The 27,272-nt window shown below is 40.4% G+C and overlaps 1 protein-coding gene across 2 annotated transcripts; it reads right to left on the bottom strand.

The window, feature by feature from the left end:
• Positions 1 to 105: 105 nt before the first annotated feature.
• dpf2 (double PHD fingers 2) lies at positions 106 to 27,272 on the bottom strand. Of its 2 annotated transcripts, XM_061962317.2 has the most exons (12): positions 27,125 to 27,272; positions 18,396 to 18,556; positions 10,377 to 10,484; positions 9,814 to 9,992; positions 9,648 to 9,740; positions 9,498 to 9,576; positions 9,282 to 9,323; positions 4,267 to 4,404; positions 4,065 to 4,196; positions 3,882 to 3,994; positions 3,728 to 3,809; positions 106 to 1,129 (listed from the first exon to the last, which is right to left on the bottom strand). In XM_061962317.2, the coding sequence occupies exons 1-12, from the start codon at positions 27,154 to 27,156 to the stop codon at positions 1,047 to 1,049; spliced, it is 1,242 nt and encodes a 413-aa protein (XP_061818301.1). In that variant the 5' UTR covers positions 27,157 to 27,272; the 3' UTR covers positions 106 to 1,046. The 2 variants fall into 2 exon arrangements, with proteins under 2 accessions (XP_061818301.1, XP_061818302.1); XM_061962318.2 differs by lacking the exon at positions 9,282 to 9,323.

Genomic DNA, 27,272 nt, shown 5'->3' with positions numbered 1-27,272 from the left:
ACTCATATGGAAACAGGGTTTGTGTATTGATTTTGCGTAATTATATAAATATTGACTTGTGTATATGTATACTGTCCAAAGTACTGTGTGGCACACAAAACAATATTACAGTGTTTAGTATTTTATTTATGTTCCTAGGAGACATTCCAGCAGTCACCTATGCTGATAGTTTTCAACAAAACACTCACTACATTTTGCAGGCAGCAATCTTTTCTCCCAACATTTTCAAGAAACTTCTCTGCTTTGCAAGTATGACTGAAATCTAGCCTAACCCTACTTCAAAGCTCTGACAGGTGCATGATCGCTGAACACATGGAAGTCCGATCACCGTTTCCTCAAACACTCAGCATTAAGTTGGAAAGAAAGTGACAAAGTAGCAAACTGCTAGAACACAGCAACGAGGAGCTAAAATGGCGCATGCATACATCTTCAACATACATGAACAAGGAGGCTGGCTTTACATGTCAGGAGTGTACTTTAGGGACCCCAAATATTAATGACTCATTTACCCTCAATCTTTTCCTGAAATGTTTCATATTTAACCATAGTGCAGTGCACTTAGACACCCCTGCAAACAGTAAGCATATTGTTCTCTTTGCAAAGGTGTGTATATGATTATATATATAGTAATTTTTCCATTGCTGTCAATAAATACCTGTTTTAATAAAAAGTACATGATAGTACTTTTGGTGCCATGTTTGTAGTTCCTTTTGAAACTTGCTCCTAAGCAACATTTCATTTTGGTCACTCTTCACCTTTGGAGCCATGTTCATAAGCCTGTCAGATCTATTATTAGCATGTGGCCACTGGCATGACATTATGGCAAGTCTAATAAAGTGTATTTTAGAAATATATATAAATTGTACAAAAGTTAATGTGATAGTTGCAGGTGTGGTAACAGTCATATTAGAAGACATGAGGCCAGCGTGGTAAAGTGTACTTCCCTTTGGACCAATCACACCCTCCCTCTGGACACACCCGTGTGCTCCTCACATCACCGCTGATGATGCAGCTCAAAGTGCGAGTGTGCGCAGAAGGAGTGGCCATCATGAGGGTGGGGTGATCTGCATCTGATAAATGGATGCTTTATCTTTGAGGAGGTCCAGACAGAGATGGCAGCTCCAGCTCCCTGAGGGCCACAACACAAGTGCCAAAAGCAACACAGAGAAAAAGTCTTATTAAAGGCAATCTTTATTTTTGAAAAAACTATGGAGTTTACTTTTTTTGTAATTTGTATTAGAACAGTATTTAACAAGAATGACTCATGAGAATACAATCATATTACAGCGTATTTCTTAATTTATTTTTGTAAAACTAAGACTAAAATGACAACTTTTTTCTGTAGTATAAAGTACTTCAACTTCCAAGCTTAATTGGTTACATGACTGACCTCGTAACTCAAAAAATTGGTGCCTCAAATCAGCCCTTCCCATCCATCCATTTTTTACCGCTTGTCCCTTTCGGGGTCACGGGGGTTGCTGGAGCCTATCTTAGCTGCATTCGGGCGGAAGGCGGTGTACACACTAGACAAGTCACCACCTCATCACAGGGCCAACACAGATAGACAACATTCACACTCACATTCACACACTAGGGCCTATTTAGTGTTGCCAATCAACCTATACCCAGGTGCATGTCTTTGGAGGTAGGAGGAAGCCGGAGTACCCGGAGGGAACCCACGCAGTCACGGGGAGAACATGCAAACTCCACAAAGAAAGACCCCAAGCTTGGCGATCGAACCCAGGACCTTCGTACTGTGAGGCACATGCACAACCTCTGTGCTGGCATCAGCCCTTCCCATTAAAGTGAATTTAAAACAGCACAATTTTAACTCAAATGATCTGTGTTGGCCCTGTGATGAGGTGGCGACTTGTCCAGGGTGTACTACGCCTTCCGCTCGATTGCAGCTGAAATAGGCTCCAGCACCCCCCGCGACCCCAAAAGGGACAAGCGGTAGAAAATGGATGGATGGATGTATATTCGCAACTTGAAGCTTTGCAAAAAGCCGAGACAGACAAGATCCTAAAATACTTGTAAACTGAGGTACCAAAATACATTTTATTGTGATATGAATTTATTCTCATGATTTAATATGAATTCATGCTCTTTTGTGGGAATGTTGCTTATCATTCACAATCATGTGAAACAAGCAAAGGTGTTTTTCTTTTTTTAATGCATTCTAACACGTAAATAAATGCTAGCAAGAGTCAGCTAACAACATCCAAAAATCCATCAACGTTTTATATATATGCTGTAAGTATACATTTGTTAAGTAACAGGCACATTACAGTAATAACATTTAATATTTACATATTTTGGTCATTTTAAGTACACAGTGGTACAATAATTTCAGACACATCACAGCGTTTGCAATTTCATTCAAGGACATCTACTTTAGGACATATGATCTATCCATCCATTTTCTACCGCTTGTCCCTTTTGGGGTCGCGGGGGGTGCTGGAGCCTATCTCAGCTGCATTCGGGTGGAAGGCGGGGTATCCAGGAAATTATATTTTTTTACCTGAATATACAAAGGATGAGCTACAAGTTTTAGAAGTTGAGTGTTAAGCAGATCTAGCTATACTGAAACACTAAGCATCATGCAGCAGTATTGCTAAGTGCTCTTACTGGGATGCCGACTGATGGGATGTTTATATATTATCCTTTAGATAAAGAATTAATCATAATCTTCATGCAAATAAAAAATGCATAAAAAAAGTTCTGCAACCAAGCGTCTTTTTTAGTCTTTCTCACCATGTCAGCGTACAAGTTGAATGTCAAAGTTGACCAATTTCTTGATTTATGGTCACAAACTTTTGCTATACAAGTGAGAGGCATGATTTATAATCAACACTTAACTTTTACCAACTCAGAGGCGATGCAGCAACAGCAGCTCACTATTTCAATAGCCGCAAGCCAGTTAGCCATCTGTGATCACGGCGCTGCTAACAGTAGTTCCCTGGCGTTAGCACTTATAATAACAATATCGTGAATACTCTGTTAATATTCAGATTGCGACATCATGTAAATAGTAAGAGTATTAATGGTGTTTTTTAGATGTTTTTTAGAGGGCTTTATGGGCACAATAGAAGACTTCCAGTAGCTTCATTGTTAGACACCTTGTACTTGCTGGATATTACAAGTTAAAATGCATAAAAAAAAGAAAAACATATGCTCTTGTCTTACACAAGTATTGTGAATGATAGGCAAAATTACAAATTAAGTGCAGTTCCCTTTTAAAATGTAGACTAGTCTATACTTACATGATTTCTTTATGTAAAACAAAAAAAAAATCTTTGTAAAATTACTTTTTCATTTTTGATTACAAATATATTATTGTAAAGTCAAGTTTATTCTCTTTCATATTTTGGTTTAATTCTTATAAAATGAGTGAAATTCTGAATTTTTCCATCTCATTACATTGAAACAATTCCCCCCCCCCCACCCCGCATACCTTATATTTATTTATCTTCTCATACTTCATATTTATGTTCCCATAATTGTCTTCCTTTATTCTTGTCGTGATATTTTGGTCAAGGAAGTCCTAATGCTTTGTACACAGTCAAGTTTTTGACTTGACATGAATACAGAAGATATTCTGCTATCCAAAGGAGTTGCAGTTTCAAGCACTTAATTGCACTTGGTCCAAAATGTAACCAGCTTGAAAATGTAAAATCAGAAAAAACGTTTATAAGAGTGTGTGTACGTGAGTGAGGGTACAACAAACCTTCAGGAGGTTCAGACATGGGCGGGTTGAGACAGTACATGTGGTAACCTCGATCACAGTCATCACAGAAGAGCAATTGATCCTGTAAGTGAATATGTGAAGATGAAATGTCTTATGGATTCTAAAACGTGTGTGCTTGTGTGTGTACACTCACGTCATTCTCAGAGGTGCCGCACTTGTTGCAGCACTTACACTCGATGCACTGCCAGCGATACGTCTTGACGGCGGCCATCATGATGGGTGTGAATTGTAGACAGGATGGGTGTCCTACAGTCACCATGTTGTTTTAGGCAGGCTTCCAACAGAATGACCTTGTATTAAGTGGCGTGAAACCCACCTGAGCGTCCGCAGTCGGAACAAGACACCAGCTCTTCTGACTGGCCCGTCTTGTGGTTGGTTTTGGAGTCTCCCAGGCAGAAGTCACAGTAGTTGTTGGGCAGGGCAATGCCGTCTGGGCCTTTCTTAACAGCTGAAGAAACATTCTATTGAAGCCAAGTGTGTCAGGGTGACCAAAAGGACGTCTGCCATTGGACACTTACTTTTGGGCTGCGGAGGAGGCGGCGGCGGGGCCTCGCTGACTTCCATCTCTTCCGCTTCGTCGCCCTCTTCGTCAGCCAGGTGTGAGTGGGTGTAGTGGTAGCTCAGACCTGGACGGTTCTTGTAGCGCTTCCCGCAAACTGACACCAGGACAGGAAAACAAAACATGCGTTATCACTAAAGAAGGCTGCGAAACGCTTCTGACATCCATTTTGTGTAACTTGTAGGCAGCAGCTCACATTAACCACACACTGAAAGTCCTACCACGAATTACTGCATTTATTTACGGAACCGCAGAGAATACCAGGACACTACTAGAAGTAAGGTAGCTATTACAGGTAGAACCCTCATTTCAATATATATATATATATATATATATATATATATATTTTATTTTTTTTACAAATGATTGCAACTCTGTTAATACGTGGCAACATGAAGCTGTGAGGTCAGAGGTCATTGACAGGTGAGAGAGTGGGAGTCTTGCGACGATGAGAACATTTCTAAGCGAGTGTTGTCTTCCCTACAATCGCCTGAGAGGCTTTGAGTCACACGTACAACAAAGCAGCAGTAGCTCAGGTAAAAATAAGGATAAACATGAGCTCTAAGGGCATGATCACACTAACCATTTGTACCATGTTGGACTTTGGTGCGATTCTCTGTCCTTCTCCTGGCCCCTGCTGGCCTGAGTGTACATTCGTACTTCAGCTTGTTTGTCCCATCGCTTCCATATGCTCGACTTCTCTCACTAGTGGACTACTTGCCATTTCTCTTTTGGAGTCGTGCTGAATATTTATTTATCACAAAGTTGCTGCTGTCTTGTCGCAGATCGACCAAGAAATGTGATGAGTTCTCCACCCCCGTTTGTAAGTTTTAAAATATAACAAATAATTCATAACTACTAAACCATTCCAAGTGTGATGTCCTCAGGAAGTTTTTTCATGCATATTTGTACATGCTATTGTAATGAAATCAAGCTTGCGTCGGTAGCATTAACGAATATGCTAACATTTTTATAAGTGTCTGTGTTAGTATTATTAACTTACCATGACATTCTTTTTGTAATGTTTCAGTTTCCAAAATTCAACAAAGTGTCACCGTGGAGCTATTGAGTCTGTTTAGCTGATTGAAGAGCTAGTTTCCTTTCCTCAGCTTGTGGGTCCATGACTTCGGTATTGTTTGATCAGTCGTTTTACTGTCTTATAACAGGCACCGTTTGGAAACAAGCAAAAAGTGCTTTCGACCCATGTGCAACTGCAAGTGTCTTACAACAGAAAAAAAAAAGCTAAGAAGAAGAAAATAGCAAGTATATTAATAAGTGAAGAGAGAGAAAAATATCCACAAAGGACAACCACACTGTCAGCCATAGATATGAATGAGTACATGTTTGAGCTGTTTACAGTAACTGGAGACAAAATGTCTTGAGAATTCCGTGGTTTTAGAAGGCACGGAAACTAAAACAAGGATTCCTGCTCGGTAAGTAGGGGCGTTCATTTTTTCCCATGGCAGGCTACTACAGTTCTAATGTAATTAGTCTTTTGTATACACACATCTACGCTGTGCACACTACATCCAAAAGACGGAAATGACGCAATACTTCATAAATCAGTAGCCAACAGAAGAGCCTTTTTAAACATATAATAAATAATCATAATACATTTATAATATATAGTATACAACAAGGGTCTTAAACTCAATTTACTTGGGGGCCCGCAGTGTGGTCGGAGCTTGCCGTGGTGGTAATCCCAGAACCTGCTGGTGGACACCAACGGTGTGGGATACTGTCAAGCTGAAAAAGGAGTCCTATCGGGTCCTTTTAACTCATGGGACTCCGGAGGCAATGGACAGGTACCGACAGGCGATGTGCGGCTTTGGTGATTGCAGACGGCAAAAACTTGTACATGGGAGGAGTTTGGAGAAGCCATGGAGAACGACTTTTGGACGGTTTTGAAGCGATTCTGGACCACCACCCGCCGCCTCAGGAAGGGGAAGCCAAACACTGTCAACACAATGTATTGTGGGGACAATGTGCTGCTGACGTCGACTGGGGATGTTGTGGATTTGTGGAAGGAATACTTCGAAGACCTCCTCAATCCCATCTACACGTCTTCCAATGAGGAAACAGCATCTGGGGACTCAACGATGGGCTCTCCTATTTCTAGGGCTGAGGTTGACTAGGTAGTTAAGAAGCTTCTCGGTGGCAGGGCCCCGGAGGTGGATGAGATCCACCCGGAGTTTCTTAAGGCTGTAGATGCGGTGGGGCTGTCTTGGTTGACAAGACTCTGCAACACTGCGTGGACATCGGGGCGGTGCCTCTGGATTGGCAGACTGGGTGGTGGTTCCTCCATTTAAAAAGGGGGACCGAAGGGTTCGTTTTAACTATCGTGGGATCACACACCTCAGCCTTCCCGGTACGGTCTATTCAGGTGTACTGGAGAGGAGGCTACACCAAACCTCGGATTTAGGAGGAGCAGTGTGGTTTTTGTCCTGGTCGTGGTACTGTTGACCAACTCTATACTCTCGGCAGGATCCTTGAGGGTGCATGGGAGTTTGCCCAACTCGTCTAAATGTGTTTTGTGGACTTGGAGAAGGCATTTGACTGTGTCCCTCGGCAAGTCCTGTCAAGAGTGCTCAGAGAGTATGGTGTATCGGACCGCCTGATTGTGGCTCAATGTATGATCAGTGTTAGAGCTTAGTCAGCATTGCCGGCAGTAAGTCAAACCAGTTTTCAGTGAGCGTTGGACTCTGTCACGGCTGCCTTTTGTCCCCAATTCTGTTTTCAACTTTTATGGACAGAGTTTCTAGGCGCCGTCAGGGCGTTGGGGGGGATCCGGTTGGTTGGCTGCAGGATTAGGTCTTTGCTTTTTGCGGATAATGTGGTCCTGCTGGCTTCATCTGACCAGGATCTTCTGCTCTCACTGGAATCGGTTCGCAGCTAAGTGTGTAGCGACTGGGATGAAAATTAGCACTTCCAAGTCTGAGTCCATGGTACTCACCTGGAAAAGGGAGGAGTGCCATCTCCAGGTTGGGGAGGAAATCCTGCCCCAAGTGGAGGAGTTCAAGTACCTAGGGGTCTTGTTCACGAGTGAGGGAAGCGTGGATTGTGAAATCGACAGGCAGATTGGTGCAGCTTCTACAGTGGTGCAAGGCCCTGTATCGGTCGGTCGTGGTAAAGAAGGAGCTAAGCCGGAATGCAAAGCTCTCAATTTACAGGTCTATCTATGTCTCTATCCTCACCTGTGGTCATGAGCTTTGGGTTATGACCGAAAGGACAATATCACGGGTACAAACAGCCAAAATGAGTTTTGTCCATGGGGCTCTCCCTTGGAGATAGGGTGAGAAGCTCTGTCATTCGGGAGGAGCTCAGAGTAAAGCCGCTGCTCCTCCATGTCGAGAGGAGCCAGATGAGGTGTTTCCGGCTTCTGGTCAGAATGCCCCCCCGAACGCCTCCCCAGGGAGGGGTTATGGGCGCGTCCGACCGGTAGGAGACCACAGGGAAGACCGAGGACATGGTGGAGAGACTAGGTCTCCCAGCTGTCCTCGGGATCCCCCGGGAAGAGCTCGACAAAGTAGCTGGGGAGAGAGAAGTCTGGGCTTTTCTACTTAGGCTGCTGCCCCCGCGACCCAACTTCGGATAAGCGGAAGAAGATGGATGGATGGATGGATGGATACTTGGGGGCCGCTGAAGACAGAGTCTGGGTGAGGCTGGGCCACATCATGTATTCCACAAGAAAATATTTGTTAAAAAAATTCCAATCTTCTCAAATCTCTATGTTTTTAACACAAAATAAAATGAAAAATAACAAAAAAATTAACAAGAAAACAGGTAAATAAATGTTTGAGGCTGTGGAAAATATTTGAAGTTCACTTGGTTTCACTGTTGTGTTTAGCAGGCGCACAGCGAACATCTTGATGCACAGAGAACATCATTTCCATAATGTGTGTCATTTCTGATAGCGCGATACGGGTTATCGAGAACTGTGATTGCCGACGGACAGGTGTCGCTATGTGACTGTAGACAATAGGCTACATTGAGTTCCTTACTTCTTTTTTTTTTTTTTTATCCAGACGCATACGCATCACTTTGATTTTTTATTTTGTCAGAGAGTGACATATATACAGTAGATATAATATCCCGCTGGGAAGAAACTTGAAAACATTTTTTTAAGTGTTGTGAATGCAGTGCACTGGGACGAATGTCCACATGAGTCCAATAGAAACAAGGAAGCCAGCCAGGCACAGAAGAAAACTCTCCATAACGCTGTGGTCACTTTCACTCATTGAGAAATGTTTCTCTGCTTGCATAAAGCCCGGTCGATGTCCCGTAGTGATTGGTAGTTTCGTTCTGCTACGCACACAACATTGTAATATGCCATTTATATACGGCCGCTTTACCATCCGAGTCACGCCGACCCGATAAAAAATAATATTGCACAATAATTATAAATGGATAGACAAATTGATTTATAACTGAGTCATAGCCCTGAATCGTAAACAAATTGTGAGGTGTCCAAAGATTCTCACCTCTAGTGTCTACACATATTTGTATTGCAAATGTTGGCATTTGGTTTAAAAATGTAGATTAGAGCCACATACATACAGAAATGTTAATTACTTGCGAGAGTATTTGATGAAACGATATGTTCGATTATGTTGCACACCTACAATTTCTATGACTTTGGGGAATAATTCCAGTTTCATTTGGAGTTGTTCTGATTATTTTGCAAATAGGTCGATAAACATGAAAGAGCTTTTTGTTCAATCGTCATCAAAATGCATAAAGTGGGGAGCCATACAAAAAAAAGTACTCCGAACAATCCCAAGATTCACGCTTATCTACAGTAGCTTGCAACCACATATAAGTGTTTGAGGAAAGTTGACAAGGGTTATCCTCTTCTCAATTAGATTTGTTTAAAAAGTCAAACTAATACGTGAAGTACTCAAGATGAAAAAAATCAAGCACAGATTAAAGGAGGACACAAGACATGCAGACAGATGTAAGAAGGAGAAAATGTACCTTTTTCAGAAGGTTTTGAAATATGCTTTTGTTTGATAGTGTCTGAAAGAGAGGACAAAAGAGACGACAGCAGAGACACTCAGGAGAATGTGGTCATAGTGTCACCAAAGTAGAAAATGAAACTTCTAAGTAGCTTCAATAGCTGACAGGCTTCAGGAGAGCAGAGAAAAAAAGATGGATGTCAAGAAGCCTCTGCAAACATTTAGCGACACTCACTGTCACAAGCGTATGGCTTGTCTCTGTCCTCCATGGCTGCCGCGTCTACCTTCTTCTTGCTGCTGCTGCCCACTCGACTCTGAACACACACCTCTTTAAAACTTATTTTACAAAATTTAAAAAAGTATTCTTGTGCCAGTATTTACTCACCTTCCCCTTGCCTTTGCCTCTTCTCTTCGGCGTGTCTTCCTCATAGTCTTCGTCGTCTAGGTCATCCAGGTAGTCGTCAGGCTCCAGGATTTTCTGTGGCGTAGACAGGCACGCCTTCTAACTATTCACCGATGCTGCGGTGATATTCTATAGACAGAATAAAAACCTTTCTGATGCGTGTGGCAGGGTTTAGGCCAGGGGTATAGTCGTTGAGGTTGAGGTCTTCCTCAGATGCTCGGGGATCTGCGGGTGCCCGTTTCTCCTGGGATTCGCTCTTCAGCAGGGCCTCCAGGCTGCTGCTATCTGACGACAAGAGCGTCTCCTTCTTCAGGCCAAAATCAAGCTCTGTGCATCACGACAAGAGCATGACCCGGTGACCAAATGTTGAATATTGAAGATACTTGAATAAACAGAACAGCATTTTTAAAGTATATATATATATATATATATATATATATATATATATATATATATATATATATATACACACACACACAGTATATATACGTTTTTTCTTTTCCTTTTTTTTTTATTGCTGCTTGTATTTATTTTTTCTTAGATGCCTTTTACTGAATATGCACAAGCACTGTTTTCAATATTATGTGATAATGCCTTTTATACTGTATTTTGTTTGTTTTATGTACTGTATGTGATTGTATGTCTACTTGGATGTTGGAGTCTGCAATAAAGTTTGATTGATTGAAACAGTAGACCACACTTGGCAGTTACCGGACTTCACAGGGGGGAAGATGAGCCGGGGGTCTTCTGGAGGATGACATCGCCGCTTCTTCCTCCACCTCCTGGAAGGATATGTGTAGAGCTGGCCAGGGGCCATGCCTGAGGAACAAAACTTTTATGAAATGTCATCTTGAATGTTTCTCTACATTTGCTAAGGCAGAGATATTTTGATCAATTTAGTGAACGGACATAAAATTTGAAAGTACTCTTGCCATCCTTAAAAATGAGTCCACGTGCTAAACAGCGTGTGCAAACTATGAAAGTGTGTGTACTATTCGTGGTCGTGTGGTGATCTACTAAGACTGTTTGTACAATTGCTAACAGTTGCCTTATTTAAATTAGGTATTTGCATCAGCTACCTCCTGTCACTATGGAGACACTCATTTACTGTACATTCATGTTATCATGCTCCTGCATTTTGATATGTTTTAAGACATGCAGCAGACATGCACCACTTTTATGGGTATTTTAGAAGCAATCCTGCGGTGCATCTACAATGGAACCCACTTTTTAGCATGTCTAAGATGCACCCTGGCACTAAATGTGAGCGTGCACTCCAGACGCAAGAAATGGATAATGCAATATTTTTTTATAAATGCAGCAATATACAGAGACATCCTGGATGAAAACCAACGCTTCCCATTCAATCTGATGGAACATGATGTGTTGTAAAGAAGAATGGGTGAAACTGCCAAAAAATAGATGTGCCAAGCTTGTGGCATTGTATTAAAAACACCGGAGGCTGTAATTGCTGCCAAAGGTGCAACAACAAAGTATTGAGCAAAGGGTCTGAATACTTATGTACATGTGATTTTTTATTGTTTTTTATTTTTAACAAATTAAAAAAAAATTCTACATTTCAGTTTTTTTCTGTCAACATGGGGTGCTGAGTGTACAATATTGAAAAATAAAATAAACTTTTTTGATTTTAGAAAATGGCATCAATGAAAAAGTGAATGATTTAATAAATAAAGGGTTTGTATGTTTTCTATAGCCAACATTATGTACTATTCTGACTGATCTTTTCTTTAACACAATTAGTGAATGTAATGTACTTGTGTAGTTATTTACCCATGTTTCTACACAATAACTTAGATATGGTAACACTAGCGAGCAGTAAAGAATATGGAGGTTTTTTTGTCCAGTACATATTTTACTTTATTCATTATTCAAATATGTATTGCCACTTTAAGTTGTATATTTGTATGTGAGATTGCCTGTTCATTTTCTCATCTATTATTACACCCAGAAATGTTGTTTATTTTACTCTTTCAATATCTATTTGACTTTTTTGTCTGCTGTTACCAAATAGTTTTATTTTAGTCTTATGGAGAAAATGTCTCATTTGTTTATTTTTGACAGTCCATATATGTTGACATGCATACGTAAGACAAAGCTGCAGCGCGATCTCTTCCTTTATTTACAGACATAATTTTATATTATATTATTGTTTCTATTGTTAATATCAGAGTCCGTTCTGTAAAAAGGTAATCCTGAGAAGCGTACAGTTTATGAATAGGAACCCAGTTAAAATAAGCAGGGCTCAAATTTAACCACGGCAACCGCAGCAACTAATGCAACTGCCCTCGTCATTTGCCGTAATGCCCTAAAAAATTGACCAAGAACATGCCGTGACCGCCCTTGACTTTTTACTTGTTAATGGACTAGGGATGTAACGGTAAACGGTATAATGATAATTCGCAATAAAATTCCAGACGGTTCATTATACCGTCTAATTTTTTAATTACCAAAAAGTGTTCAAATAACATCATTACTAGCTCAAATGTTTTGTCATCTCATCTCCTCCAGAAGATCTTATCTTTGTCCATGTGATGTCAGATGAAACAAAGATTGAGCTATTTGGCCACAATACCTAGCAATATGTTTGGGGGAGAAAAGGTGAGGCCTTTAATCCCAGGAACACTATTCCTATCGTCAAGCATGATGGTGGTAGTATTATGCTCTGGGCCTGTTTTGCTGCCAATGGAACATGGGCGGAAGACGGGGTACACCCTGGACAAGTCGCCACCTCATCACAGGGCCAACACAGATAGACAGACAGCATTCACACTCACATTCACACACTAGGGCCAATTTAGTGTTACCAATCAAGGGACAAGCGGTAGAAAATGGAAGGATGGATGGAACTGGTGCTTTACAGAGAGTAAATGGGACAGTGAAAAAGGAGGATTAAATCCAAATTCTTCAGGACAACCTAAAATCTTCAGCCCTGAGGTTGGGTCTTGGGCGCAGTTGGGTGTTCCAACAGGACAATGACCCCAAACACACGTCAAAAGTGGTAAAGGAATGGCTAAATCAGGCTAGAATTAAGGTATTACAATGGCCTTCCCAAAGTCCTGACTTAAACGTGTGGACAATGCTGAAGAAACAAGTCCATGTCAGAAAACCAACAAATTTAGCTGAACTGCACCAATTTTGTCAAGAGGAGTGGTCAAAAATTCAACCAGAAGCTTGCCAGAAGTTTGTGGATGGCTACCAAAAGCGCCTTACAGCAGTGAAACTTGCCAAGGGACATGTAACCAAATATTAACATTGCTGTATGTATACTTTTGACCCAGTAGATTTGGTCACATTTCAGTAGACCCATAATAAATTCATAAAAGAACCAATCTTCATGAATGTTTTTTGTGACCAACAAGTATGTGCTCCAATCACTCTATTACAAAAAAATAACTCAAGACAGCAATGACATTATTTTCTTTACAAGTGTATGTAAACTTTTGACCACGACTGTATATGTATACATACACACACACACACACACACACACACACACACACACACACACACACACACACACACACACACACACACACACACACACACACACACACACACACACACACACACACACACACACACACACACACACACACACACACACACACACACACACACACACACACACACACACACACACATATATATGCAAACCCCGTTTCCATATGAGTTGGGAAATTGTGTTGGATGTAAATATAAACGTAATACAATGATTTGCAAATCCTTTTCAACCCATATTCAATTGAATGCACTACAAAGACAAGATATTTGATGTTCAAATTCATAAGCGTTATTTTTTTTTGCAAATAATAATTAACTTAGAATTTCATGGCTGCAACATGTGCCAAAGTAGTTGGGAAAGGGCATGTTCACCACTGTGTTACATCACCTTTTCTTTTAACAATACTCAATAAACGATTGGGAACTGAGGAAACTAATTGTTGAAGCTTTGAAAGTGGAATTATTTCCCATTCTTGTTTTATGTAGAGCTTCAGTCGTTCAACAGTCCGGGGTCTCCGCTGTCCTATTTTACGCTTCATAATGCGCCACACATTTTCGATGGGAGACAGGTCTGGACTGCAGGACGTCCAGGAAAGTACCCGCAATCTTTTTTTACGAAGCCACGCTGTTGTAACACGTGCTGAATGTGGCTTGGCATTGTCTTGCTGAAATAAGCAGGGGCGTCCATGAAAAAGACGGCAGCATATGTTGTTCCAAAACCTGTATGTACCTTTCAGCATTAATGGTGCCTTAACAGATGTGTAAGTTACCGATGCCTTGGGCACTAATGCATCCCCATACCATCACAGATGCTGGCTTTTGAACTTTGCGTCGATAACAGTCTGGATGGTTCGCTTCCCCTTTGGTCCGGATGACACGATGTCGAATATTTCCAAAAACAATTTGAAATGTGGACTAGTCAGACCACAGAACACTTTTCCACTTTGCATCAGTCCATCTTTGATGATCTCGGGCCCAGAGAAGCCGGCGGCGTTTCTGGATGTTGTTGACAAATGGCTTTCACTTTGCATAGTAGAGCTTTAACTTGCACTTACAGATGTAGCGACGAACTGTATTCCTGAGCCCATGTGGTGATATCCTTTAGAGATTGATGTCGGTTTGTGATACAGTGCCGTCTGAGGGATCGAAGGTCACGGTCATTCAATGTTGGTTTCCGGCCATGCCACTTACGTAGAGTGATTTCTCCAGATTCTCTGAACCTTTTGATGATATTATGGACCGTAGATGTTGAAATCCCTAAATTTCTTACAATTGCACTTTGAGAAACTTTGTTATTAAACTGTTTGACTATTTGCTCACGCAGTTGTGGACAAAGTGGTGTACCTCGCCCCATCCTTTTTTTGTGAAAGACTGAGCATTTTTTGGGAAGCTGTTTTTTTACCCAATCATGGCACCCACCTGTTCCCAATTTGCCTGCACACCTGTGGGATGTTCCAAATAAGTGTTTGATAATCATTCCTCAACTTTATCAGTATTTATTGCCACCTTTCCCAACTTCTTTGCCACGTGTTGCTGGCATCAAATTATAAAGTTAATGACTATTTGCAAAAAAAAAATGTTTATCAGTTTGAACATCAAATATGTTGTCTTTGTAGCATATTCAACTGAATATGGGTTGAAAATCAATCAATCAATCAATCAATCTTTATTTATATAGCCCTAAATCACAAGTGTCTCAAAGGGCTGCACAAGCCACAACGACATCCTCGGTACAAAGCCCACATACGGGCAAGGAAAAACTCACCCCAGTGGGACGTCGATGTGAATGACTATGAGAAACCTTGGAGAGGACCGCATATGTGGGTAACCCCCCCCTCTAGGGGAGACCGAAAGCAATGGATGTCGAGTGGGTCTGACATAATATTGTGAGAGTCCAGTCCATAGTGGATCCAACATAATAGTAAGAGTCCAGTCCATAGTGGGGCCAGCAGGACACCATCCCGAGCGGAGACGGGTCAGCAGCGCAGAGATGCTCCCAGCCGATGCACAGGCGAGCGGTCCACCCCGGGTCCCGACTCTGGACAGCCAGCACTTCATCCATGGCCACCGGACCTGTGCCCCCCCCCCCTCAAGGAAAAGGGGAGCAGAGGAGAAAAGAAAAGAAACGGCAGATCAACTGGTCTAACAGTTGATCTGTCCGAAGGACACGACGTCCACAGTTTCCAAAAACAATTTGAAATGTGGACTCGTCAGACCAAAGAACCCTTTTCCACTTTGTATCAGTCCATCTTTGATGAGCTCCTGAGCTCTGACGAGTCCACATTTCAAATTGTTTTTGGAAACTGTGGACGTCGTGTCCTCCGGACCAAAGACGAAAAGAACCATCCGGATTGTTCTAGGCGCAAAGTTGAAAAGCCAGCATATGTGATAGTATGGGGGTGTATTAGTGCCCAAGACATGGGTAACTTACACATCTGTGAAGGTGCCATTAATGCTGAAAGGTACATACAGGTTTTGGAGCAACATATGTTGCCATCCAAGCAACGTTACCATGGACGCCCCTGCTTATTTCAGCAAGACAAAGCCAAGCCACGTGTTACATCAATGTGGCTTCATAGTAAAAGAGTGCGGGTAGTAGACTGGCCTGCCTGTAGTCCAGACCTGTCACCCATTGAAAATGTGTGGCGCACTATGAAGCCTAAAATACCACAAAGGAGACCCCCGGACTGTTGAACAACTTAAGCTGTACATCAAGCAAGAATGGGAAATAATTCCAACTGAGAAGCTTAAAAAATGTGTCTCCTCAGTTCCCAAATGTTTACTGAGTGTTGTTAAAAGGAAAGGCCATGTAACACAGTGGTGAACATGCCCTTTCCCAACTACTTTGGCACGTGTTGCAGCCATGAAATTCTAAGTTAATTATTATTTGCAAAAAAAAAATAAAGTTTATGAGTTTGAACATCAAATATCTTGTCTTTGTACTGCATTCAATTGAATATGGGTTGAAAAGGATTTGCAAATCATTGTATTCGGTTTATATTTACATCTAACACAATTTCCCAACTCATATAGAAACGGGGTAAACTCGGCTCAGCTCGCGACATCATGTTCTACAAAAAATGTAGTTTGTTTTTAAGTAAGTATTTTCTGACATGTGGTATAGTAGGCGGTATTGCTCCTGCTCTACAGTCTTTAATAGTAACAGTAATACAGTACAGTATGAGTAATTTTGAAATATTAGCTTCGGCCTACTAACTGTTGCGTAGATGTCCCAGTGGTTAGTCTGCAGATGGTGCTTCAACTACCGTAAGCTGTAATTTTGCCAAAGAAAATCAAGTCACGGGGTGTACAAATTGTTTTGTTGTCTACGGCTGCAAAGGTGAAGTGCATCTATATGTCTTCATTTTCTCTCCAGTGTGAAATACATATTGTACTGATGTCTTTTAATAATTTTTGCTGGTGAAAACCTTGTGAACGCCTTGTCTTCCAAAAACAGTAGTTCTGATTGGATTCCCACATGCAACTCTGATTGGATATTTTGTCCCACCCGCTTGAAGATAAATATGATTGGATTTTGTCTCTGTCAACAGTTTTGTCTAGTTTTAATTAATTAACTAAATTTTCAATTAATTTCGTCATTATTTTAGTCAACGTGCTTTGGTTATCATTCGTTATCGTCCTAATTTCATCAAAGGAACATTGGTAATTGACGATAACGAAGACAAAAATGTTTAGTCAACAAAATTAACACTGTTTTACTGACCAGATCCTCCAACTAAGAAGTAGTTTTTTCCGTGTTTGAAGCAGCGAAGCTAAAGCTCCCCCGTCTTTGTGCATGGAGGAGGGACACACAAATCTCTGCAGCGCACACAGAGATCAGTTAAACTTCCACGTCAATCACTTGTCTATTTGGTTTAAGTTTATTTCGAACATGCCAAACAGATATGCGGCCTATTTTTGTCGTAAATGCGGTTAAATTGCTCGTACTGTACAGCCCTGCTAGGATACTAAGAAGTGCAGTTTTTTTCTCCCGTAATGGAGGTGATTATTATTAGCTTAAGGGAGCGGCTACACACTGGGTATAGAGATAAATAATTAGCTGCTAGCCACTTGTCAGCCCAGGGACTAAAAATAAAACTGTTTCAGCTGGAGGGGATTGGCATTGGTGATAGGCATCGGCGATCACAAACTTTTTCACAAAAATCGGACAATACCGTATTTCCTTGAATTGCCGTATAGTATGCGCATGCCTCGATTTACCGCCAGGTCAAACTCGTTTCGCAAAATAATTAGCGCGTGCCTAGAATTACCGCCGGGTCAGAATTACTGCCGGGTCAAACTCGTTTCGCAAAATAATTAGCGCATGCCTAGAATTACCGCCGGGTCAAACTCGTTTCGCAAAATAATTAGCGTATGCCTAGTATTACCGCCGGGTCAAACTCGTTTCGCAAAATAATACATATGTATTGGTATACACGGCCTCCTCAATTAGCCCGAGACAAGATGACACAGATGACAACCAAGACATAGCCGTAAAAAGTGATGAGAGTGATGAGGAAGCGGACACAGACGAAATTATTTCAAACGACGGTGCTGTAGTACCGTAGTAGATGTCCATCAAGGTGCAGTGGGGGAAGCATCTGTCAGTCATGCCGACAGGAACATTTTCAGTTTGTTCAAGTTCAAATGATATTTTCTCTCTGGCCTCACGGATGTTGTTTACATTGATTGATAATGTTTGTTGTTACAATCGTAGTTAAGAATTAAAGTAGCATGTTTTATTTTCAATTTGTTTTTCATGCGTTTTTACATACAGAAAAATGCGTACGTAATTGTTGAATGACCCCTTGTAAAAATAAAGAGTGTCACGTTATAATTGCCTTTTCAGACCCAAACAAAAAGAACTCCCGGGATGATTCATTGTGCTTTAAATTTTATTGCGGCATTAAGCGATGTCATGATGGCATCCTTACATCACACTCAAATTTATAGGCGCATGCCTAAATTTACCGCATGCCTTTGGTAAGCGCCGGAGTGAGAAGAGGTTTTAAAATAATTACCGCATAACTAAATTTAGCGCATGCCTTTGGTAAGCGCCGGAGTGAGAAGAGCTTTTAAATTAATTACCGCACGGGCGCTAATTCAAGGAAATACTGTACTTTAAAGTGGCGATTGATCAAGAACGCCTAGTTCACTCAGATTTTATATGTCAATACACAAACTACAGGCAAATAAACTGAGTCCTACCAGGCCCCCTGTGCCTCTTCTCCATCCAAATGTAGCAGTTGCTCTGAGCCACGCCCGTCTGCGAGTCGAGGAAAGGCATGCGCACACTCCTCTCGGCGCAGAGACGAGTGTTGTAGTTATGACATTGCTCCATGGCATCTCTGTAGTACTGCTCTCCCAACCTGGTGTCAGAAAAAAAAAGGATTGATAACAAATCAACACGCTATCATAACCTAGGGCGAGGCCGATAAAATGTTTGCAATATTTATTGCGATAGACGTGTAATCGAAATAAATATAAAATGCGTACAATAAAACTATCAATTATAAAAGAAACTGGAAGGATTGAAGCATGGTTGGTTGCATGAACAAAGGCACTCGCGGTCTGGTAACTTAGCAAAATAGGAAGTGATCAGTGAGCAATGGGAAGTACAAGCTAAATAGCCTAACAGTATCATTTATCGTTTTGTTTGCACCATCTTGCTGTCTCACTGTTAGTCTCTGCATGGAGTGAAAAGAGAAAGTAAAAAATGAGTGCTGCAGAGAGCGACAGTATAGCAGTTTTTGGGATTTTTTCCCCAAACGAAACGCAGTCCTTCGCTGCGCTCATCTTTTCCTTTCATCCTTCGTCCGTTCCCTATGTATGGAAACAACAAGTACTGTGAAAACTAAAGTGCAAGACTGTATAAACAAAATATAACAAATATAGAGCTGAAACGATTCCTCGAGTAACTCGAGTAATTCAATTACAAAATATATCCAAGGAATTTTCGCTGCATCGAGGCGTCGTTAATTTATTTATTTTTTTACAGCATTTTGCCTCCTTGAGTAGTCAAAGCTCACTTTTCGGACAGACTGTTTTGCACAACACCGCTCCTTTAAATACGCTTGAGTTTAGTCAACTTTTCAAGACATATCTTGCAACAGCAGATGCCGCAGAAAGCAGTGGACAAGAGCCATCGCAAAACGAGGGAATTAAGAAGCGACAAAAGTTGTCTAAGGTGTGGGAACACTTCACACTAAAATCGAAGGAAAAAGCAGTTGTATGCAAACATTGCAAAGTGGAGCTTGCATACCACAATAGCACAAGTTCGATACTGCAGCACCTGTCGAGAAAGCATCCGATTGAGGGACATCCAGAGGCAAGGTAAGTCATCTATTATCAAATGTAAACGCAAAAGTTGTGTTAGTAAAATAAATGTTATTCATTATGATAACCAGGATGTGTTTTTTTTTGTCATCAAATGCCGCCAAAAAGTGCTGAAAACTAACAACGCTATCCGAGCTGTCGTGTTCAATTAGCCTTTCATTAAAGACGCGAAAGTAGTCGTGCAAAGTTATTCGGGTTATTCAAGTCATGCAACCACATGCTACTTGGATAGCTTGTACTTGCACCCACTATAGTCTCTATAGCTTAGGCACTGATCTACATTTCTGCCAGCGGGTGCTCTGACGGGCGGTAAAGCTGACGCTACTTTTCTGATCCATCCATCCATCCATTTTCTACCGCTTATTCCCTTTTGGGGTCGCTGGAGCCTATCTCAGCTACAATCGGGCGGAAGGCGGGGTACACCCTGGACAAGTCGCCACCTCATGATCATGCACGGTTTTTGCTTGGTGGTGACTCACCACTGGTTGCACATTTCAAATGTAGTAGTAAAGGCACTACCTAATCCACTTTGTATGTTTGATACAATGCAAACTGTTCTTATTGTTTTATTTTTGATACTAAGAATATAGTTTTATTTTAACTTTCTCAGGGAATATTAATTTTGGACTAATTTTATATATGTGTTTTCATTTCAAACATGTTGTGATGGCAAAATGAACATTGATTACTATTTTGCATGCAAAAATGCAATGAACTGCATTGTATTCTTAAAATTGAAAACTGTTGTCAGAGGTGTGGACTTGAGTCACATGACTTGGACTCGAGTCAAGAATTTGATGACTTTAGACTCGACTTGACAAAATGTAAAAAGACTTGCAACTCGACTTAGACTTTAAAATCAATGACTTGTGACTTCACTTGGACTTGAGCCTTTTGACTTGACATGACTTGCTACTTTCCCCAAAACCCATAATTAAAAAGTTATTCAGGAGCGCTCCGTATCTTTCATTTTGTACGTGTCTGGCAGTGTGTTGTTCCTGTCAGTACAACAGCCAATCAAATTACATCCACGCTATTTTCGTCCCACAGTATTCGTCCAATCAAATTGCAGGACAACCAACGAAGAAGAAATGTCAAACAACGCGCCAGTGAGGAAAAATGATGCCTAAAATAGTTTCGTTCGGGTATAAAAACTACGACTTGGTCAACTAAAAACTAATTCCAGTATGCAAAGCATGCGGTTCGAAGATTACAGACGGAGACGCAACAACTTCCAACTTTGTTCGACATTTGAAGATGCACAAAGAAGGGTAAGTTTTGAATATAAGCTAACGTTTATTGGTTAAGTAACGTAACTTTTATTTGCTGTTTAGTTAAATCAGTGAGGCTGTAAACTCACTGCTAACGTTATAACCATAGACATTTTATAAGTTGACGAAGCGTCGAGCGCTACTGCCTACTGGCGCTGACAAGACGCGGGGCCGCCATCTTGGAGTGGTGATCCGCTCCACTCAGTGCAATTCATTTGGCAGGAGCAATGAACTGTCAGCGCATTTAATTCATCTTACATCACTGAATACCACTGATTTTCACACGTTTTTTTGTCATACGTGTAGCTATGATAAAGGACACATGTTTTGGCGTGTTTTATTATGCATAGTTTGCTCAACAGTAATAGAATATTCTTATATGCTATAAGTGACCAGATGTCCGAGATCAAAACTGGGAATATAATCCCAGAGAAGGGGGAAAAAAACGGTCAGCTATTTTTATGTTCAAGAAACAATATGATTAGGTTATATAAACATGCGTATATTGTACATAAACAATGTATGAATACACTAGATATCTATACATTTTAGGGACCTATAGACTGTATCTCTGTTGCTGCAGCAGCAGAGAGATTATTCTGTTTTGACACTTTGTATTGATATTTTGTATTACATTCTTCCCTTAAATGATCATGTTTACAGTGATTGTTTTATATGTATTTTTTATGTATGTCGCTTTGGATAAAAGCGTCTGACAAATACTTCAACATAAACATATATAAACACTTGAAAGTCCTTATATCAGCTAAAACCACAAATCTGTTTCACTGTATTCAGAATAAAACCAAATTCTGTCTTACCCAACAATGTTAGTATTTGAATATTGTTACTTGAAGACTTATTCCTGGTTACAATTATACTGTTAAGAAAGTATTGTCTTATATTTTGCCTAAAATGAGAACGTATCATAATCAGTGGCGGCTGGTGAATTTTGTTTTAGGTGGGGCTGAAAGTTTGTAAACCAAATCCCTGTAGGGGGGGGTCATCCTCCCCCAGAAGATTTCTTTGTGATTTTCACAAACAAATATTGAAGATCTTTGCTCCTTCTCAACTCTGTGGTAATATTCTTTTCACAAAATACAACCAATAGTACGTTAATGTTAAATCTTACTTGTGAAAAGTAATCCCGATTCTTATTTTCAACAGTCCGCTCATTTGAGCAGGAAAACGCTGAACACCAGCCCGGCATCTTTGTTTTCTACCTGTCAACTGTCAGTTTAGGCTGCTCGCCGGCTCCTCATCACCACTTCAAGATGGCGGCCAAATTGTTCGCGTCACAGCAGCCAATGCTGCGTCTACTAATAAGATGTCTATAACGTCATTGCAAACACAGCAATCTGTTGCGTCCACTGCAGTTCGCTACTTTATTCATACTTTTTGTTAAGTGTTTTTTTTTAAGCAGGGTTGCATGAGGGACCTAAACATAACATTACGTGAGTCAATGTATCACACGCAGTAATGTAACGTTAGACGGCGGTCAGCAGCACCGTGTATTTTAGCCACCTACAAAATGACAAACATAGTCAAATAAAGATCAGTTAAAATGTATACTATATTAAGAATATGTGTACATATTGAATAGGGCCCTGACATCTAAAAAGTACAACTCTGTTCATTGTTATGTTCATGTATTTGTTATGTTTTTCATGTGTACGCACACATCAATACACATACAGTATGAGATGAGATCAATGAGATAAGGTAAGAACAGGATAGAAATTGCTGTGGAACCAGTTACAATGCAATATGCCATGGAAATACAATGTTAACACTTTTGTGCAAATAAGTACAGTTAAACTTGTTTTTTCAAATGTGTTTATTCTGTAAATGAATGAGTTACATGTTTAAAATGACTGGTTAATAGTGCTATTATGAAGTGCAATGTCAGCACTATTTTTTTTCCTGCAACTTCAAATGCACTTGTTTTAATAAATAAATACAGCGTTTTAAAGGCATACACAATCTGTGTAAATACTGTATATTAGTCTGTGGTTAAAAGGACTTGAAAGGACTCGAAACTCAAATTGCAGGACTTGGGACTTGACTTGAGACTTTACAATCTTGACTCGGGACTTGACTCGAGACTTGAGGGCAAAGACTTGAGACTTACTTGTGACTTGCAAAACAATGACTTGGTCCCACCTCTGTTATTAAGTGGTTTGTCTTTTTATATTGTTTATGTATAGTTGGCAGGTTGAAAACAGCTCAGCGGATTTGCGTGGAGAAACCACCATTTAAACGGCATCGTATAATAATCATCAAAAACGCACGAGAGACAAGAACTTTGTTTATGCGGTCACACCACACAGCACATAGGGCTGTGAGCGCACTTGTTTTTATTAGCACACACAAATTGGCACAATCAACCACGGACGCATTTCAGCTGTGCGTGTCAGCCTTCAATAATGAAAACAGGCGTTTAGGAAATAAAAGACAATTAGGCCAAATGCAATAATTGAGGGTACATCTTAACATATATAATTTAAACCTTAATTAAGCAAAAATATTGCTCTGGCCCGGCTGCACCAAATAATAATATAAATCCATTTAACAAAGTCAAAATACAAATAAGGCAACAAGAGAAGTATCCCACACTTCTCTTTTGTAAAGTAAATGTGTAAAGCCAATATGGGCATCTTACATCAACAATATGATTTGCCTGAGAAGCTGGACAGGACAAAAAATTAAATAAAAATAAATAAATAAATAAATAAATAAAGCAAAAAATGATTTATTCGATTACTCGATTAATCGATCGGGATATTCGATAGAATACCTGATTACTAAAATATTCGACAACTGCAACTCTAAACAAATGTGCTACTTTAAAATAATAATGTGGTCCAAAAATATTTATATAATAACAAATGAATGTACATACTTAAATAAGAATAACAGACCAAATTAAATGTTACGCAGACCACATAACTTCCTGGCAGTAAACATGCAAAAAAATTGTTCTTCTCAGGTTTCTGTATGTTTACATTTTCACATTTTGCTATATTTTACTTTATTATGCATTTCTTACATATTCTTTATTTTTGCACCTTAATTTAAGGTTATTGTTAAGTGTTTACTGGGATTTTAGAATTTTGTTTACATTGATTGAGTGAGTGTTTTTCATGGTTGGGTTGACATGTCCTTTACTTTCTGCCGTGACAGCTGAGGGGATTATAGTCAGAGGAAGGTTACATTTGAAATGAAAATGTTGGCATTCAATATATTTTTCTCCTGATCCACATTTTTCATAAAAAAATATAAATAATTATCTAAAACGACCGATATAAAAAACGTATGTTGTGATACAGTTTTCAGCCAAATCGCCCAACCCTAACATAACCTGTTCAGTGTTTCCCCCAGAAAATGTGTTAGTTAAGGTGGTGTCTCTCCGGCGGACAGACCGGGGAAGGGGATGGGTGGGTGTAAGGATCGGTGTAACTCGGCCTGTCGCCATCACGTCTCCACCTCGTCGCTGCCACCACAGCCTGGAGGGCAATAGACTACAGACTGCGGTGAAGTAGGCCAGATTCGTCGCGTGAAGAAGCCTATAATTTTTGGTTGTGTTTTTCGCTCCATTTGCGGAATGGTGATATACGATATATAACTTGATATTTTTTCCGTAAAGTAAAAACAAAACAGTCCTCGTTACCTGAGATACTAAGTGTGTCATTAGTATGACTTAGTAAGTCAATGTTTTGACTTAGTAATTTACTAAGTCAAAATCATGACTTACTAAGTCAAAATAATGACTTATTAAGTCAAATTAATGACTTACTGTAAGTAAGCGTTTGCAATAAGTGTTTGAAAAAAAGAGTTAAAAGTGGAGCCACATGCTGACATATGTTCAACTCATCATGCTTAATTTATTACAACATTTGAGAAGCCTGTAGTTGATTTTTATTATGTAAATGTTATATTTCTATCAACATGTGATAGCAGGGACCCTGCCATTCAAAACTAGGCTGCTACATTACTAATGATTAATGTAACTATAGCTGAAAAAATAGTACAATAGCAATAGGAGAGACTATTCATCCCTGAACACCATGGAGTTCATGTAGGTTTTATGATGCAGTTACACTATTATAGCAACTATCAGAGACAGCTTCAGGAAACTCATTCAACATGTCGTTTTTTGCTGCTTCAACACAGCTCAATCAACACAGAAAAAGGTAAATTGATACAACTTAGTTGTTAACTGTAGGTCAATAATGTTTGTCTTTCTCTCAGACAGACAGGGCTTTGCTGTCCGTAACATACACACATACGCACGCACACACACCGCAAAATGAGCTAACGTTACGCTAAAAGCTAATTAGCCTTCACCTCAAGGACCGCGAGTGAGCTGAGCTGCCGCTTATGTTTCTAGAACGTCAACGGGCTCATAGTGATGTTACTAGTAGTTGACTGGGAGGTGTTTATTATAATTTGGGGAGAGTCCGCTGCCTTATGCTTACCTGCTAAACACATTTCTGCTCACCCCACCGCAGGAGCACTGACTCCATGCGCTCTGAATACGCACTGCTGATTTGCTGTTACATACGCTCTGAATACGCACTGCTGAATGGCTGTTACATGCGCTCTGAATACGCACTGCTGATTAGCTGTTACCGCTCTGCGTGTAACCAATCAGATAGTTCTGTGGGTTGGACAATGCTGGGTGCTGCAAAGACATATTGTTGTTAAGGCGGCCACCATAACAACAAAGCGCTGCGGGAAACCCTGCTGTTCGTGTTCAGTTTGTCAAGGAGACCACCAAAGAATATATTACAGTGAGATCACTAGTCAAATAAAAAAATACTGCTAAGGTTTGTTTTAGTTAAAAAAATGTCTTGTTCTTCTCATCAAAACAGTAACATATATATATATTTTTTTTCATCTAAAAATTTAATTATATTTATTCCCTAGATATGTGTCCACTACAAAATAGAATTTCTGACACAATGTGTGATGCTCCAAATGGTTGCTGGGTGTAATGACGCCTTTATAACTGGTTGCCAGTCTTCTGTTCTACATCGCAGTGTGCTGGGGGTCGCGGGAAGTACATCTATGAAGGACATCTCCAGACTGGAGAAACTGATCAGGCGGGCCGGCTCTACGATCGGAATAAAACTAGACTCTCTAGTGACGGTGGCAGAGAAGAGGACTGTGGAAAAACTACTGAGCATCATGGATGATGCCACTCACCCTCTGCATTCCATTATCAGTAGCCAGAAGAGCCTGTGTCAGTGCAAGACTGCTTCATCCCAAGTGCAGGACCAATAGACTAAAAATCTAATTTGTCCCACACACCATCAGACTGTACAACTCCTCTCTGGGGGGCAGGGGGGGTACTAGGATGACAGGGCACGCAAAGCAATAACAATACTGAAATAAACTGTAACAAAAAACAGTGCAATTAACACTGCAATAAACAGCAATAACAGTGCAATACATTTTAAAGGTGCAACATACACATCACATCTCTCATATAATCGACAGTATTACCTTTTCAACTGCCTAGTTTCTCTTGTTATATTCTTATTTGTACTGTTATATTTGTATTCTTATTGTTACTTTTTATTTTTATTCTTATTTTACTTCTATTTATACCTCCATTATTTACTTTTTTAAATTCTATCTCAATTCTGTACACTGCTGCTGAAGGAATTAATAAAGTACTACCTACCTATCTATCTTTACGTAACCACGGTAACATACCCGCGCACCTGCCGTAAACCGTCAACTCCAAGCAGCACACGCGTGACGACACGGAAATGGAGTCGTCGTGCATGTAAATAACTTTAGTTTTGAATAATTGATTTACTACATTGTCTGTGGGTGTCATATTTGGAGATATTGGAATTAATACAATTTTGTTTTAACTTCCAATTGACCAGTCGCTCCAAAAACGCGAACTTTGGCTTACTTAAGCTAATTAGCGTGACAGCCAACTGGAAGCTGCGCCAACCCGACGTGGGCTAGCTGTCAAAAAAAGATTAGGAATAAACAGACCCAAATGAACCACACAAATACATTGTGCTTACCCATACGTATAAATATATATATATATATTTATATCCTGTATCATGAAAACAAGTCACTCGTTTATTCAAAAGACGTCACTAGCCTGCCTGCTAAGTATTAGTAGGATATGACTAACTCACGACGTTCGGACAGCGTTCGATAACCTTCATGAGCCAATGGAAATGTTGCCGAAGTTAGCAATGACACGGCGGCTTGTTGTTGGATAAAAATGTCGTCGTAGGGTGGTTGCAGCGGTCTGTCGTCTTAAAGCGACTACAGCGTGTAGAAAAGTAGAACACTTACAGTTTGACAACATTCTCGACAACGGCTGCCATCTTGCTTCAATACTGTACGCACCGCAGTGCCTGCTGGGTAATAATGTGTCCCTTTCTGTAGATTACCGTTTAGCAACATCTGGTGGCAACTTTTGGTCATTGCAGGATAACGATAC

The sequence above is a fragment of the Nerophis lumbriciformis genome, linkage group LG09 (assembly GCF_033978685.3).
Source record: "Nerophis lumbriciformis linkage group LG09, RoL_Nlum_v2.1, whole genome shotgun sequence".
Lineage (NCBI taxonomy): Eukaryota > Metazoa > Chordata > Actinopteri > Syngnathiformes > Syngnathidae > Nerophis > Nerophis lumbriciformis.
This window is presented reverse-complemented; position numbering and strand designations above follow the sequence as displayed.

Coding starts and splice junctions, on each gene's coding strand:
- dpf2 (XM_061962317.2), bottom strand. CDS start 27,156: ATGGCAGCCGTTGTCGAGAATGTTGTCAAACT. Junction 9,577..9,647: donor GAGGCAAAGGCAAGGGGAAG/GTGAGTAAATAC, acceptor GTGTGTGTTCAG/AGTCGAGTGGGCAGCAGCAG. Junction 4,197..4,266: donor GCCTCCTCCGCAGCCCAAAA/GTAAGTGTCCAA, acceptor ATGTTTCTTCAG/CTGTTAAGAAAGGCCCAGAC.